Below are 13,851 nucleotides of genomic sequence, written 5' to 3'. Positions count from 1 at the left end.
TGGAGCTGTCTCCAAACCTCCAAATGCACACTCGTATTCATGCACACTAATGTGTGTACACACACACAAGGTGATTCTATAGAAGAGGGACATTTTGTTACAGAAAATACAGATTCTACACAGCAGATGGAAAAAGCAATAGCATGAGATGATATGTGAGGGAGATATTCTATTTCCTAATAATAACCTGTGTTGTAATGAAACCATTTGAAAGCTGTTCGAACATTGCTGAAACTTAAAACTGACCTAGTATGTGCTCCTCAAAAATCCAGACAGAATTATGAGTCCACTGTGGTCTGGAACCAGCCATTCTCACTGTCTGGTCTACCACATGCATGTTTCCTGTTTGAGGATTTGGTTGATGGACTGGGGCCTGGTGGCTGCCCATGTGTGTGCTGATGTTAATCACCGTGTGTTTTGTTAGAAGATTTTTGCAGTCACCTCACTAAGAATTTAAAGTAGTCACAATATTCACAGCCTAGAGAAAAGAAATAAATGCTTTAAGTGCAGGACTTACTGCAAAGAAATGCTCTGTGGGCTGGGAAATATTGTTCAGTGGCATGGTGTTTGCATAGCATACACAAGGCCCTGGGATGGATCCCTAGCACTAGAAAAACAAGGAAAGAAAAAAGGAAGGGAGGAAGGAAGGAAAGAAGGAAGGAAGAGAGAGAGGGGAAGAGAGAAAGGGGGGAAATAAAAGAAAGACAGATTCTATAGCCCATTACGATACTCATGAATATACGCTTATAACACATATAATATATTATGTACACCAAAATATATAATGCATACTAAAAGTGTTTATAGAAACAAAGGTTTCATAAAATGGACTTATGCCTTACTTGAGTTTCGATCAAATATTTTCATTTCTAACAAATTTTCTAAGATGCTATATAGATTACTAAATTGATTTCATGGCTCATAGACTGAGTACCCTGACCTGAGCGTTCTGCCGTATCCACTTGAGGATGATCACAGCATCATGTTGAGCAGGCTCAAATGCTTAACACGGCACCGTATTTTGACCTCCCAGTTTACACAGAACATTATGCATTCTGTGGTTCATTAGTTCAGGCCAATTTGCTATGAAATGACCTTTCCTTAAATTGTATTTGCTGAAGGCATGACTAATACTCAACAAAAACTAGTTGTTACATGGACAGACACGTTTTACTCTTTGACATCACATTATTTGAAATGTCAATAGCAATTTACCTTGTGGTATCATAAATGGAGGAGTACATGCTTTGAGCCTGGGTCTCTAGGTGCTGGCTCTACACTCTGGTTATATCATTTTTTTTTTTTTGAGACAGGGTTTCTCTGTGTAGCCCTGGATGTCCTGGAACTCACCCTGTAGACCAGGCTGGCCTCGAACTCAGAAATCCGCCTGTCTCTGCCTCCCAAGTGCTGGGATTAAAGGCATGCGCCACCGCCGCCCGGCTGGTTATATCATTTTTACACCTTCTTAAACAATCTATTAAAGACAGTAATTTGAAGTGAAAATAATTATTGCTTTTCTAAGGCAATTGATCCAAAAATTAGGGACAAGACTTTTGAAATTATCATGAAGTCTATGATCTGCCTACTAGTGTAGACAAAACATGAAGTGTGTAGCCTCTCACCTGAGAGCCCTTCCCCTGAGGGATCTACCCACTAGTCACGCCCTGGTTTCAAGTCATCCAGGGGCTCCTTCTAGGGGACTGGAGAGATGACTCGGTGGCTAATGCTTACCACTCTTCTGGAGGATCCAAGTTCAGTTCAAAACTTCTACACTGCGTGAGTGGTGCACAACCACCTGCCAGCTGAGGAGCTCTGACGCCCTCTTTTGGTCTCCACTCATGGGTACCCATATGCATGTATAAACACACACACATACACACACACACACACACACACACACACACACACACACACACACACATACACACACATACACACACATACACACACATACACACACACACACACAAATATAGTAAAAATATTATTTAAGTCAGAGAAATGAAACAAAAGATCCTATATAAAAACAACTACCCTGCCGGGCGGTGGTGGCGCACGCCTTTAATCCCAGCACTTGGGAGGCAGAGGCAGGTGGATTTCTGAGTTCGAGGCCAGCCTGGTCTACAGAGTGAGTTCCAGGACAGTCAGGGCTACACAGAGAAACCCTGTCTCGAAAAAACAAAAACAACAACAAAAAAAAAACAACTACCCTGATCTACTGGGGTATGTGTGATTATGCCTGTTGGGTTTTATGAGTGACTCTTAACCTTGTACTTGTTGAGCTATACTATCTCGCGGATAAAGGTTAGAACCAGTCTAGGATGTGAACCTGTCAGTTCTGTGTTTGCACATCACCCACCCAGGCTGGAAGACCCTCTGCTGTGGGGTAATAACAAGGACTGATGGTGGTGGACAGCCCCCAGAGGTGTTACAGCTGTGCCCAAAGTTCCTATGAGTCACATGGGTGAGACATATCACAGGGCGTCACTGTTTTAATGAGTCAGTTAAGGTACGTATTAGAAGCCGCCAGATCGTTGTAACTTTTAATAAGTATCATGTAGACTATCCAACACTGAGCACAAACCCCATCTGAGTTGCAAGCGAAGCTGTAAACCACGAATGGGGTTCCACTGCCACCTGCTGTCCACATAGCCTAATTGCAACCTCAAGTTTGGGTAAGGGAATGTATCCGTATTCACCCTCGATACACAGAAACACCCTGTAGCTCGCTATGCCAGGAACAGGAGAGAATATGCATTATTAGAGTTTCCTCTGGATTTACCTCACCTCGCCTTAGCTGTCCCCGGCGCAGTCTCATGTGTCCTCTGCACTTCTTGACAGGATTGGAGGCGCCATTCCCACTGTGTTCTCCTACTTTGCTGAAGTCCTGGCTCGGGAGAAGCGGGGTGAGCACCTCAGTTGGCTCTGCATGTTCTGGATGATTGGCGGCATCTACGCTTCTGCCATGGCATGGGCCATCATTCCCCACTACGGTAAGGGGCGCGCGCCCTCGCTATCTGTTTCCTCTCTGTTCTGAGCTCGGGCTTGCAAACAGCACTGTCCTCTCCAGTGTGTCTGCCTTTCATAACACTCGGGAGGTGGAAAGGTCGGTACACAGTAAGACTGCCACGTGGTTCTTTGGGTATATGGATGACATAGAGAGACTCCTGTGGTATTCTTGCACAGTGCATTCAGGTCACCCCATCACTGCCTTTCCCTTAGTTGGGACTCCTTCAGTCTAGACCATCTCTGACACTTGGTGCCTTCATTCAGAGTCAGGTCCCCATAGGTTGAGGACTCAGTCCCACACAACTGGCCCAAGGCTTCAGATGCCAGCTGCAAGTCCCAGCCTCCTGTGACTGACCAGCTAAAAGCCTAGCCTTTCCCCAAACCCCTCCTCAGGTCCAATCAGTTTCTAGAATGGCTCACAGATCTCAGGGAAACGCCTACATTGAATTCTGCAGTTTATTATCAAGGATGTCACAGATGGTACAGGTAAGCTGCAGATGAAGGCATATGGGGAGGGAGAAGAGCTTCCATGCCTTCTCCAAGTCTCCCATTCTCCCACACTCCATGAGTTCCACAGCCTGAAGCTTCGTAGTTCATGGGCATGATCTGTCACTAACCCAGTCTTTAGCCAGAGAACGGCGTACATAATTGTGGTATGTCTTTCTGGTGACTAGCTCTACCCAGGAACCAATCAAAACTTACATCATCTGAACAAAGACATTCCTGTCACCCAGATAATTCCCGAGGATGCAGAGCTCTGTGTCGTGAGCTAAGAATGAAGTCCTGCCTGTATTTGCTATCAGGAATCACAGGTTATATTCAATGTTAATATTTGGCTGTTTGAAGCTGCCACTATCATTCACTTGCTATAGCTATCAAGTTGATCTGGGATTGATTCCCACAACATTCAGGGGGACACAGATCCTCCACAGGGTATTATCCAGAGTGACCACACCATCCGCCACCCGCATTTATAGAGATGTGGGTTCCCATCACTCTTGAGCCGTCACACCTTTCAGATACACAGGGTGCCCAGTTCTGTGTCAGCCCCTGTCTGTCTTCAGATAGCTCAGCTGGGGCAGGAGCAAAAGCCCCGGCTCACAGACTGTGATCTGCAATATGTAAGCAACACTACCTATCCCGACTCCCCAGACCCTCGAATGCTAAGTCTCCTGAGCATTCACTGTTCCTGCATCTGTGAGCAATAAAGAGGCCATGTCCTGAGCACTGTCAGTCTCAGAAAACACAAGTTTCACATTGTTTCATCTACAGACAGTGAAGTGCAAGAATCAGGAGAAACCAGGGATCCAAGTCATTAAATAAGGAAGAAGAAGGGAAACCAGCACTCCTCCCCCTCTTCTCCCCCTCCACCCTCCTGTGCGTGCGTGTGTGTGTGTGTGTGTGTGTGTGTGTGTGTGTGTGTGTGTGTGTGTGTACAGGGTGACATTTTAGAAGTAGAAATACCGTATAAATTAAAACTACAAGGGATGTAGCTCAGTGCAGTGTTTGTCTGGGCATGTGCAAGGCCCTGGATCCAAACTCCAGCATTGAGAACCAACCAACAAACAAAAAAAAAAAAACAAAACAACACTTGGTTCTTTCTAAAAATATGATCCACTGAAACAAACTCAGTGTTCAAAACCTACTTCCTTATTTTTTTTTACTTTTGTTTTCTTTTCCAAAGAGGGCAGTTTTCACCATAAAGCATAGTTTTGGGAGGGTCCCGTCAGACATACATGTGGGTATTCTGAGGCACTATCCTTTGTTTTTATTGTACTGAGTACAAAACTGTGCTGTCTCACTCTTCCCTTTGATAAACCTTAAAAGTTACGTAAATGTCAAAATTGCATTTAACGAGAACATGAGATCGAGACATGGGGGGTCTTGGTCTATAAAGAGCTTCCCTTTGCTGTGTGCTAAGGTTGTGAGTGGTGTGTTAGCCCAAGTGGTGAGCTTTTTCATCTTTAGATTACAGCTGACCTCAGGACCTCCGGTTGTAGAGCCACACTGAGTCCAGGCACTTCTGCCTCTCAGCTCACACCAACCAAGAGAAAAACACTTGAGATGTTAGTTTATGGGAACTAGAGGACGAAAATAGGAGAGGCAGACATTTTACAAAGTCCAGCCTTACTCGCCATGGCTCCCAGAGCTACTGCTGGTCCACCCACGGGCAGCCTTTGTGGCAATTAACATGAGGTGCTGTGGCCAGCAAGATGACTCAGTGGCTAAGCATGTATTGCTCTTGCAGAAGACCTGAGTTCAGTTCCCAGCATTCATATCAGACAATTCACAACTGCTTGTAACTCTGGCTCCAGGGGTACCCAAAATCTCTGGTCTCTGTGCCACTGGTGGTACTCACGTGCAGGTACCCCCACCACAAACAAACACATACACATAAGTAAAAATAATAAAAAATAAATCCTTTTTAACAAGGTACCCTCTAGGGATGCAAAACTGTAGCCCCACTCATTATTTATGCATGGGTAAGAGGGAGATAACTCTGTGTCTCTTTCTCTTTCTGTCTCTGCCTCTCTGTTTCTGCTCTGCATTCACTCTGCTGGTTCTCTTCCTTCCTTTCCTACCTCTACTTAGCCCTCTCTAAGCCAGCCTTTTCCTTTGTCTAGACTTCTCATGACACCTCCACTCCTTGACTAAAGCCAAACCTCTCTGGGGCTCTTTGGCTCCTTGAGGATTCCCCTCCTGGCCCCTCCCTTCCCAACGTATCACTCCCTCTTAGATTAGCTTCTGCCAGTGACTCGCTCGCAGGATGGCTTTTCTTGTCCTGCTAGGGATACAGCCCCTCTGCCTCAACCTAACCCTTCCCTTCTTGCACCTGTGCACAGGCTACACACTTTTTTCTTTGCTGGCCTTCAGTGGCTGACCCTCAGGAATAAGCACATCTAAGCTCCTTCATTTTAATATCAAACAGAGCAAACTAAGTCATCCATAACTAACCCATCTATCAAAACTAATCCCTCTCTAGCTGGAATGTCACAAATCACAGTGTGAAAGGTGAGAATTTAACAAAATGAAATGTCTGGGGCTGGCTTTAATTGGGATGTGGGCAGAACCTTGAGAAACAATGGCCCAGATAGTAAATTGGTCATGGGATATTAAAATCTTAGGGCCCAACTTTCTGGAAGTCTTTCCATGACCATACATCATGTAGAACTATCAACAAACCATCACAATCGAGTCCAATCCTCCGATAAGAACCAATGGGGTGGGGTGGGGTTCTGTAGACACACTTGCTAGATTCACTGATTCACTCTTAGGATCCTGGCTGTGAAGAGTTCTCTTTGCTTTTTAAAAGGTGCGCATGCACACCTTTAGTCCCAGCACTTGGAAGGAAGAGGCAGGCAGATCTCTATCTACAGAGAGATCCAGGACAGCCAGGGCTACAAAAACAAACCTAGTCCAACAGGAAAAAATCAAATGTTCCTATGCTGAGGTGTCTGCAGGTGAGGTTGCCATCACAACAGCTTTCTTAGGGGCATCCCTCCTCACAGAATCGCTTAGCCAAGTGCTTAAGAATTGTGCGCATTGTTCTATGGAAATTACACCTTTTCGTAAACTTTTTCTATTCCCCACAATCAAATTGGATCCTCTGGGGTGAGGACTCAGTGCTATTTTTATTCTTATTCATTCCACTGTAAAATATGAACAAAGAAATACAAATTACATATAGTTGATGTTTACAAGCTAGCTTTGTATTGTGCAACGTGGCTAATCCCGTAAAACCTCTTGTGACCTGATCTTTGGAACCCCCACAGTGGAAGCAAAGAACTGACTCTCTGAATTCATCCTGAGCACCAAGGTGCACCCAGATACACACATGCGCGCACATACACGCACACACACACACACACACACACACACACACACACACACCACAAAATAAAGAAATAAATGCAAAAATATTTTTAAAGAAAATAGACAATGAGTTGAATGTTTAGGGGGAAGCTTCATATTCTCAACAGAAAGTCTGCTTCATGTGAAAGACTCTGAAGCCCATAGAAACATGAGCGGGTCAGCTGTTCTTCCACCACTCCATCCTCTCTAATTGATGAGATCTATCCATGTAGGGCTGTATATGGGAGAATTTGAGAGCATAATGCCATGACTTGAAGTTAGCTATTGATTTTCTCAAGCCAACAGCAGGGTTTCATCTGAAGGGACAGTGTGGATGATCCATCTCCATGTCGCAAATATGTTTCAGTTGATAAGCGCACACACACATGTGGGTGGCTCGTGCACAGAAGGCTCTCTTGGCTGCCCTGAGTCCAGGAGCTTCTCATCTGCCTCCAGGATGCAAGCATCAGTAGTAATCCTGAGCCAGAAGTCACTGAGATATAGGTCATGGTGCCACACAAGCCTCTGAGGCAAAGACCATCTTAAGTTTGCCCTAAAGCTTCTGAAAGGATTCTTGAGCAGTTAGATACAGCAGCAGAAAGAGTGTTTGGATGGCTTCATGGCCTGGTAAGTTAAGACATGAGTGCTAATGGTGGGAGGTAATGCTAGGTAACGGGATCAGCCTAGGCTTTGAGCCAGCATTGGATGATGAGGGCACTTCTCTCCACTCAATCAGTCTTTGGTAAAGTTAAGGCTTTACCCAGAGCCAGGGAGTTGCTAATACCTGAAGGTTTCCAGTATAAAATAACTCACCTGTAATCCTAGCACTAAGCGGGGCTGAGACAGAAGGGTTGCCGTGAGAGCAAAGCCCTCTGGGCTACATGATACATTTCAGCAGAGTTAGGCTACACAGTGAGGCCCTGCCTTACTCTCCATCTCTTCTCTTCCCCTTCCCTCGTCTCCCTCCTCCCCTCACCCTTCCTTCCCAGCACACTAGGTCTCAGGACCTAGGACAGCAGGCTTTGCTGCTCTCAAGTATCTCCCCGACTCTCCACCTGCACTCCAGAGCTGCTGGGGCTGCCTGGTTCACTCCTGGTAGCTGAAACACTGTCACTAGAACAGGGGGTAAGGGAGGAGGCAGCACGTCCTGGCCTCAGGCACTAGGTGCTCATAACAGCTGTAACTAAGGGTCTAGCTATCCTAGGCACCTCCTCTCAAAACCTGACCCCAATGCAAACTGACTACCAGCACATAAAGGAACGGGCCAGGATTTCCTCTGCTTCAGAAGTTGTATTGCCATAATTGTCTACATCCGTGGGCTACATTATGATTTGTTGTATTATTCTTACTTTGATATTGTCCATGGTGTTCATATCTATTCTCTCTTTCTACCATGTGAATTCTGAGAATCAAACTCTAGGGTCAACAGCAAGCACCTTACCTGCGACACCATCTCTCCAACCCTAGGTTGATTCTTGCCAGCACCTGTGATGCACACAGTGACAAACAGGAGCTTGCAGGTGGCTCTTGGCTCGTATCATTTTCTTAGATGTAAACCCACGCTTTTTTTGAGGTATTACCTTTATTTATTCATTTAATGTTGTGTGCATGCACATGCACACACGCACACACATGTAATAGCACAAGTAATACAGTGCATGTGTCGAGCACAGACAACAACTTACAGATCTTTCTCTATTTCCACCATATGGGTCGTGGAGATGAAAATCAGGTCAGCAGGCATCTTTACCAGCTGAGCCATCCCCAGACCTCTTGAGGCATCGTCACACTGTTGTCTGTGGAAGCTGTACCATGCATATTCCTAACACGATGTTCGAGAGCCTCCTCTCTCCTCCCCATCCTCAGCAGCACTCCTTGATGTTTTAGGACAGCAGTTTTAAGTGAGGTGATGGTCTCCCGGTGAATGTGGGTGGAAATGACCAGTGTTTTCAAAAGCAGACACAGCTCAGATGGGAGAGTTCTCCCCATACTCCCCTTCTTCTCCCTCTGCACATTCTCCCATAATGAGAACTCATCAGCTTTTAATGGAAACCCAATTACCTTCAGGGGAAATGGAAGCCGGGCTGAATCATCATCACCCTGGTCCTCCCCACTGAAGCTCTCAGTGAGGCCAGGATGCAGGGGATGCTGCTGCACTGCAGTGCTGTCTGCTCCATTACACTCTCTTGTCACTGTGCACTCTTGTAAACTCGGATGTGCACCAGATGAGATGTTCTCTGCTGTGTGTACTTCCCAGTGAGGAGCGAGGATGCTCAGTCAGCCAAGGGAGAGGATTTCTAGCATGAAGAGTTTTGGCCCTAAAAGCTTCATTCATAGTGTACTCAGCACCCAAGAGCCAGCCCCACAGGCTGTATCTGGCACATCCTTCACAGCAAACATCAGAGAATCAAGCACACATCTGTATAGCCCAAATCCACCCATGGCACCCCACCCCTTCAACCACAGAGAGATGGTGGCCTGGAAAACACACATCTTCCCAATGATGTCCAAATTACCCTGTTCTTGGATGAGACCCACAGGTCTCTCTCTTACTGAGAAAGAAAGGAAAGGAGACCACAGCTGGCTAGGGAAGGGATACAGAGGCATACCTTTGATCACAAAAAGAAAGGAATTGTAACCAGTAGTATCAGTCTGATACCACTGACCCCTTGAGATCTTAAGCCTCTCAGTTCCCCCTGGCCACTGCCAGTCACCATTCAAATGAGCACTTGGAAACTGGTAACCATGGCAACCCCAGTAGATATCCAGTCATCACAAGTGGCAACCCTTTCCAGGCTTACTGGTGGAGATCTGTGATCTCAGCTATTTGGATACTGAGGCAGAAGAGCTGCAGGTTTATAACTTCACTGGGCTACAGAGTGACTCAAGGCCAGTCTGGGCAACTTAATGAGATCCTATCCAAGAAATTTTAAGTTAAAAAAAAAAGGCTCAGGATATGGCTCAGAGATAAAGTTCCTACCCTCTATGAGCAAAGCCCTGGGTCTCGTCCTCAGCACCACAGGAAAACAGGCCAAGTGGCAGCAAGACGGGCTGTGGGATTCCCTCCCCACCTTAGATAACAAGGATGTCTGTACTTAGTGTGTGCACAGAACCTACAGGGAAGTCACAAGAATGAGCCAACACACAGTCGTCCAGAGGATGGGACGGAGGGGAGAAGGGAACGACCTGATGGTTAAGACAAAGGAAGAGAATCAGGAGAACATAACACTAAAACCCCAGTGATCTGGAATGCAAAGAAGCCACACTCTCCACTCATGTCCATGGGACAAATGTGCTTCCAATGGACACATAAACAAGGGTTGTAAGTTGTGGTGGTTTTCTTCTCTATGCTCCTGTGCTACTGTCACTGTTTGTCAGCACCATGTGGCTGCTGGGATTTGAAATCAGGACCTCAGGAAGAGCAGTCAGTGCTCTTCACCGCTGAGCCATCTCTCCAGCCCCGAGAATATTCTCTTAAGTGGCCAACATGATCCATCAGAAAACCAAAAACGTTCTGAGGCCAAAAGAAAAGGCAGTTTAAGAAAAAGTGTCACGAATTCTGCCATCTGAGCACCCAGTATCACAAGGGTCCTTTTTGTTGGCATAATTTTTCATTAAGTCATGGGGAGTTGTTTTCTTTGTGAGGTACAAGCTTTGGAGGACCACTTGCTTCAGGGTATCATCACCAGGGGATTTCATGATGGGTACATTACCGTGCACTTCCTTCAGAGGAGATTCTTCCTACCTACTGACGTGTGCTAGGTACTATTTGAAGGGTGGGCATCATTCAAGTAAACAAGGGCTTTGTATGTTAGTTTTAGAGTAGAGACTAGTTTTTCAAGATCCCAGCCAGTGTATTTCAGACTTATTTGGTCCCCAGATCATAGGTGACCAGACAGCTAAGTCCTCTTCAAAGTTAATGTGAACCAGAACTCAACCAGTACAATGGAACCCCAAGAATCCTGGAGAACTTGACCTCCAGTAGGAAAAAGTAGGCCTTTTCTTCTATTGAGAACATTCAGAGTTACTGATGTTGGGTTTTGCCTCAAGGACAAGTACTTCATTTTGTAGCATGAAATTTTCTTTAAGCCCACTGTGAGCAGTGGGCTGGAGAGATGGCTCAATGGTTAAGAGCACTGGCTGCTCTTCCACAGGTCCTGAGTGCAATTCCCAGTAACCATATGGTAATTCACAGCCATCTGTAATGGAATCTGATGCCCTCTTCTGGCATGCAGGTGTACATGCAGATAGAGCACTCATACATAAAATGAATAAATTTTTTAAAAATTTTATTGGTTGTTTTATTTACATTTCAAATGTTATCACCTCTCCGGGTTTTCCCCTGAAAACTCCTCACTCCACTCCCTCTCCCTGCTTCCACAAGAGTGCTTCCCCACCCACTGCCCTATCATTTTCCCTATACTGGGGCATCAAGCCTTCATAGGACCCAGGGCTTCCCCTCCCATTGATGTCAGACAAGGCCATCCTCCGCCACTTATACAGCTAGAGTCATCAGTCCCTCCAAGTGTATTCTTTGGTTGCTAGTTTAGTTCCTGGGAGCTCTGGGCAGCCTGCTTGATTGATATTGTTGTTCCTTCCATGGGATTGCAAACCCCTTCAGTTCCTTCAGTCCTTCCCCCCCAACTTGTCCATTGAGGTTCCTGTGCTCAGTCCGATGTTTAGCTGCAAGCATCCACATCTACATCCATAAAGCTGTCTGACAGAGCCTCTCAGGAGACATCTACTTCAGGTTCCTATCAGTAAGCACTTCATGGCATCAGAAAGTGTCTGGTTTGGTGGCTGCACATGGGATGGACCACTAGGTGAAGCAGTCCCTGGACTGCCCCTCCCTCACTCTCTGCTCTACTCCTTATCCCTGCATTTCCATTAGACAGGAGCAATTCTGGGTTAAAATTTTGTGGAGGGTGGGTGGCCCCATCCCTCAACCAGGAGCCATGCCTAACTTCTAGATATGGTCTCTACAGGTTCTCTCCCCCCATTATTGGGTATTTCAGCTAATGCCATCCTTGTGAAGTCCTGGGATCCTCTTGCTTTTCTGGAATCTGGGACTTTCTGGTGGCTAACCCCATTCCCCATCTCCCATTGCTACACACCTCTGTTCAATTTCCTGGCCCTCTGCACATCTTCCCCTTCTCCTCCCACACCTGATCCTGCCCCTGCTTTTTCCCTTTCCCTCTTCTCTTCCTCCCAAGTCCCCCAAGCCATCGCCCCCCTATTCTTACCCCTCCAAGTAAGACTGAGGCACCCACACTCTGGTCTTCCTTTTCCTGACCTTCATATGGTCTATAAGTTGTATCATGAGTTTTCAAGCCTTTTTCCTAATATCTGCTTATCAGGGAGTGCATACCATGTGTGTTCCTCTGGGTCTGAGTTACCTCACTCAGGATGATACTTTCTAGTTCCATCCATTTGCCTAAGAATTTCATAAATTCATTGTTTTTAATAGCTGAGTAGTACTCCATTGTGTAAATGTATCACATTTTTTGTATCCATTCCTCTTTTGAGAGACATCTGGGTTGTTTCTAGCTTCTGGTTATTATAAATAAGGCTGCTATGAAGATAGTGAAGTATGTCTCCTTGTTATATGTTGGAGCATCTTTTGGGTATATGCCCAGGAGTGGTATAACTGGGTCCTCAGGTAGTACTATGTCCAATTTTCTGAGGAAACACCAAACTGATTTCCAGAGTGTTTGTACCAGCTTGCAATCCTACCAGCAATGGAGGAGTATTCCTCTTTCTCCACATCCTTGCCAGCATCTGCTGTCACCTGAGTTTTTGATCTTAGCCATTCTGACTGGTGTGAGGTGGAATCTCAAGGCTGTTTTGATTTGCATTTCCCTGATGACTAAGGATGTTGAACATTTCTTTAAGTGCTTCTCAGCCATGTGAGATTCCTCAGTTGAGAATTCTCTGTTTAGCTCTGTACCCCATTTTTAATAGGGTTGTTTGGCTCTCTGGAGTCTAATTTCTTGAGTTCTTTGTATATTTTGGATATTAGCCCTCTACTGGAAGTTAGTAAAGATCTTTTCCCAATCTGTGGGTTGCTGTTTTGTCCTATTGACAGTATCCCTTGCCTTACAGAAGCTTTTCAGTTTTATGAGGTACCATTTGTCGATTGTTAATCTTAAAGCATAGGCAATTGGTATTCTGTTCAGGATAATTTTCCCTGTGTCCAAGTATTTGAGGCTCTTCCCCACTTTCTCTTTTACTCAATTCAGTGTATCTGGTTTTATGTGAAGGTCCTTGGTCCACTTGGACTTGAGCTTTGCACAGGAGATAAGAATGGATTAATTTACATTCTTTTTATTAGATATTTTCTTTATTTACATGTCATATGATATCTCCTTTCCCAGTTCCCCCTCCAAAAGAAAAAGAAAATAAAAATAAAACAAAAACAAAAGCAAATTCCTGTTCCTTCCCCCTCCCCCTACTCACCAACCCACCCTCTCCCACTTCCTGGCCTTGGTATTCCCCTACACTAGGGCATAGAACCTTCACAGGGCGAAGGGCCTCTCCTCCCATTGATGACCAACTTGGACATCCTCTGCTACACATGCTGCTGGAGCTATTAGTCACACCATGTGTAATCTTTGGTTGGTGGTTTAGTCCCTGGGAGCTCTGAGGGTACTAGTTAGTTCATATTGTTGTTCGTCCTAAGGGACTGCAAACCCTTCAGCTCCATAGGTCCTTTCTCTAACTCCTTAATTGGGGACCCTGTACTCAGTTCAATGGATGGCTGTGAGCTTCTACTTCTGTATTAGTCAGGTACTGTCAGAGCCTCTCAGAAGACAACTATATCAGGCTCCTGTCAGCCAGCACTTGCTGGCATTCACAATAGTGTCTGGATTTGATGACTGAATATGGGAAGGTATTTTGTTCCCCTTTTAAGAAGTAATGAAGTTAGCCGGGCGGTGGTGGCACAAGCCTTTAATCCCAGCACTTGGGAGGCAGAGGCAGGCGGATTTCTGA

The 13,851-nt window shown here is 45.6% G+C and overlaps 1 protein-coding gene across 5 annotated transcripts in view; it reads left to right on the top strand.

The window, feature by feature from the left end:
• Sv2c (synaptic vesicle glycoprotein 2C) overlaps positions 1-13,851 on the top strand; it is a 183,634-nt gene that overhangs the window by 92,859 nt on the left and 76,924 nt on the right. For all 5 annotated transcript variants that reach the window (XM_031360011.1, XM_031360010.1, XM_031360015.1 and 2 more), the window contains one exon: positions 2,842-2,993. In XM_031360011.1, coding sequence (XP_031215871.1) covers positions 2,842-2,993 — 152 coding nt within the window. The remainder of the gene's footprint in view (positions 1-2,841; positions 2,994-13,851) is intronic.

This window comes from Mastomys coucha, unplaced genomic scaffold (assembly GCF_008632895.1).
Source record: "Mastomys coucha isolate ucsf_1 unplaced genomic scaffold, UCSF_Mcou_1 pScaffold8, whole genome shotgun sequence".
Taxonomy (NCBI): Eukaryota; Metazoa; Chordata; class Mammalia; order Rodentia; family Muridae; genus Mastomys; species Mastomys coucha.
The sequence above is the reverse complement of the archived record's forward strand: the minus strand, read 5'-3'. Positions and strand labels throughout refer to the sequence as shown.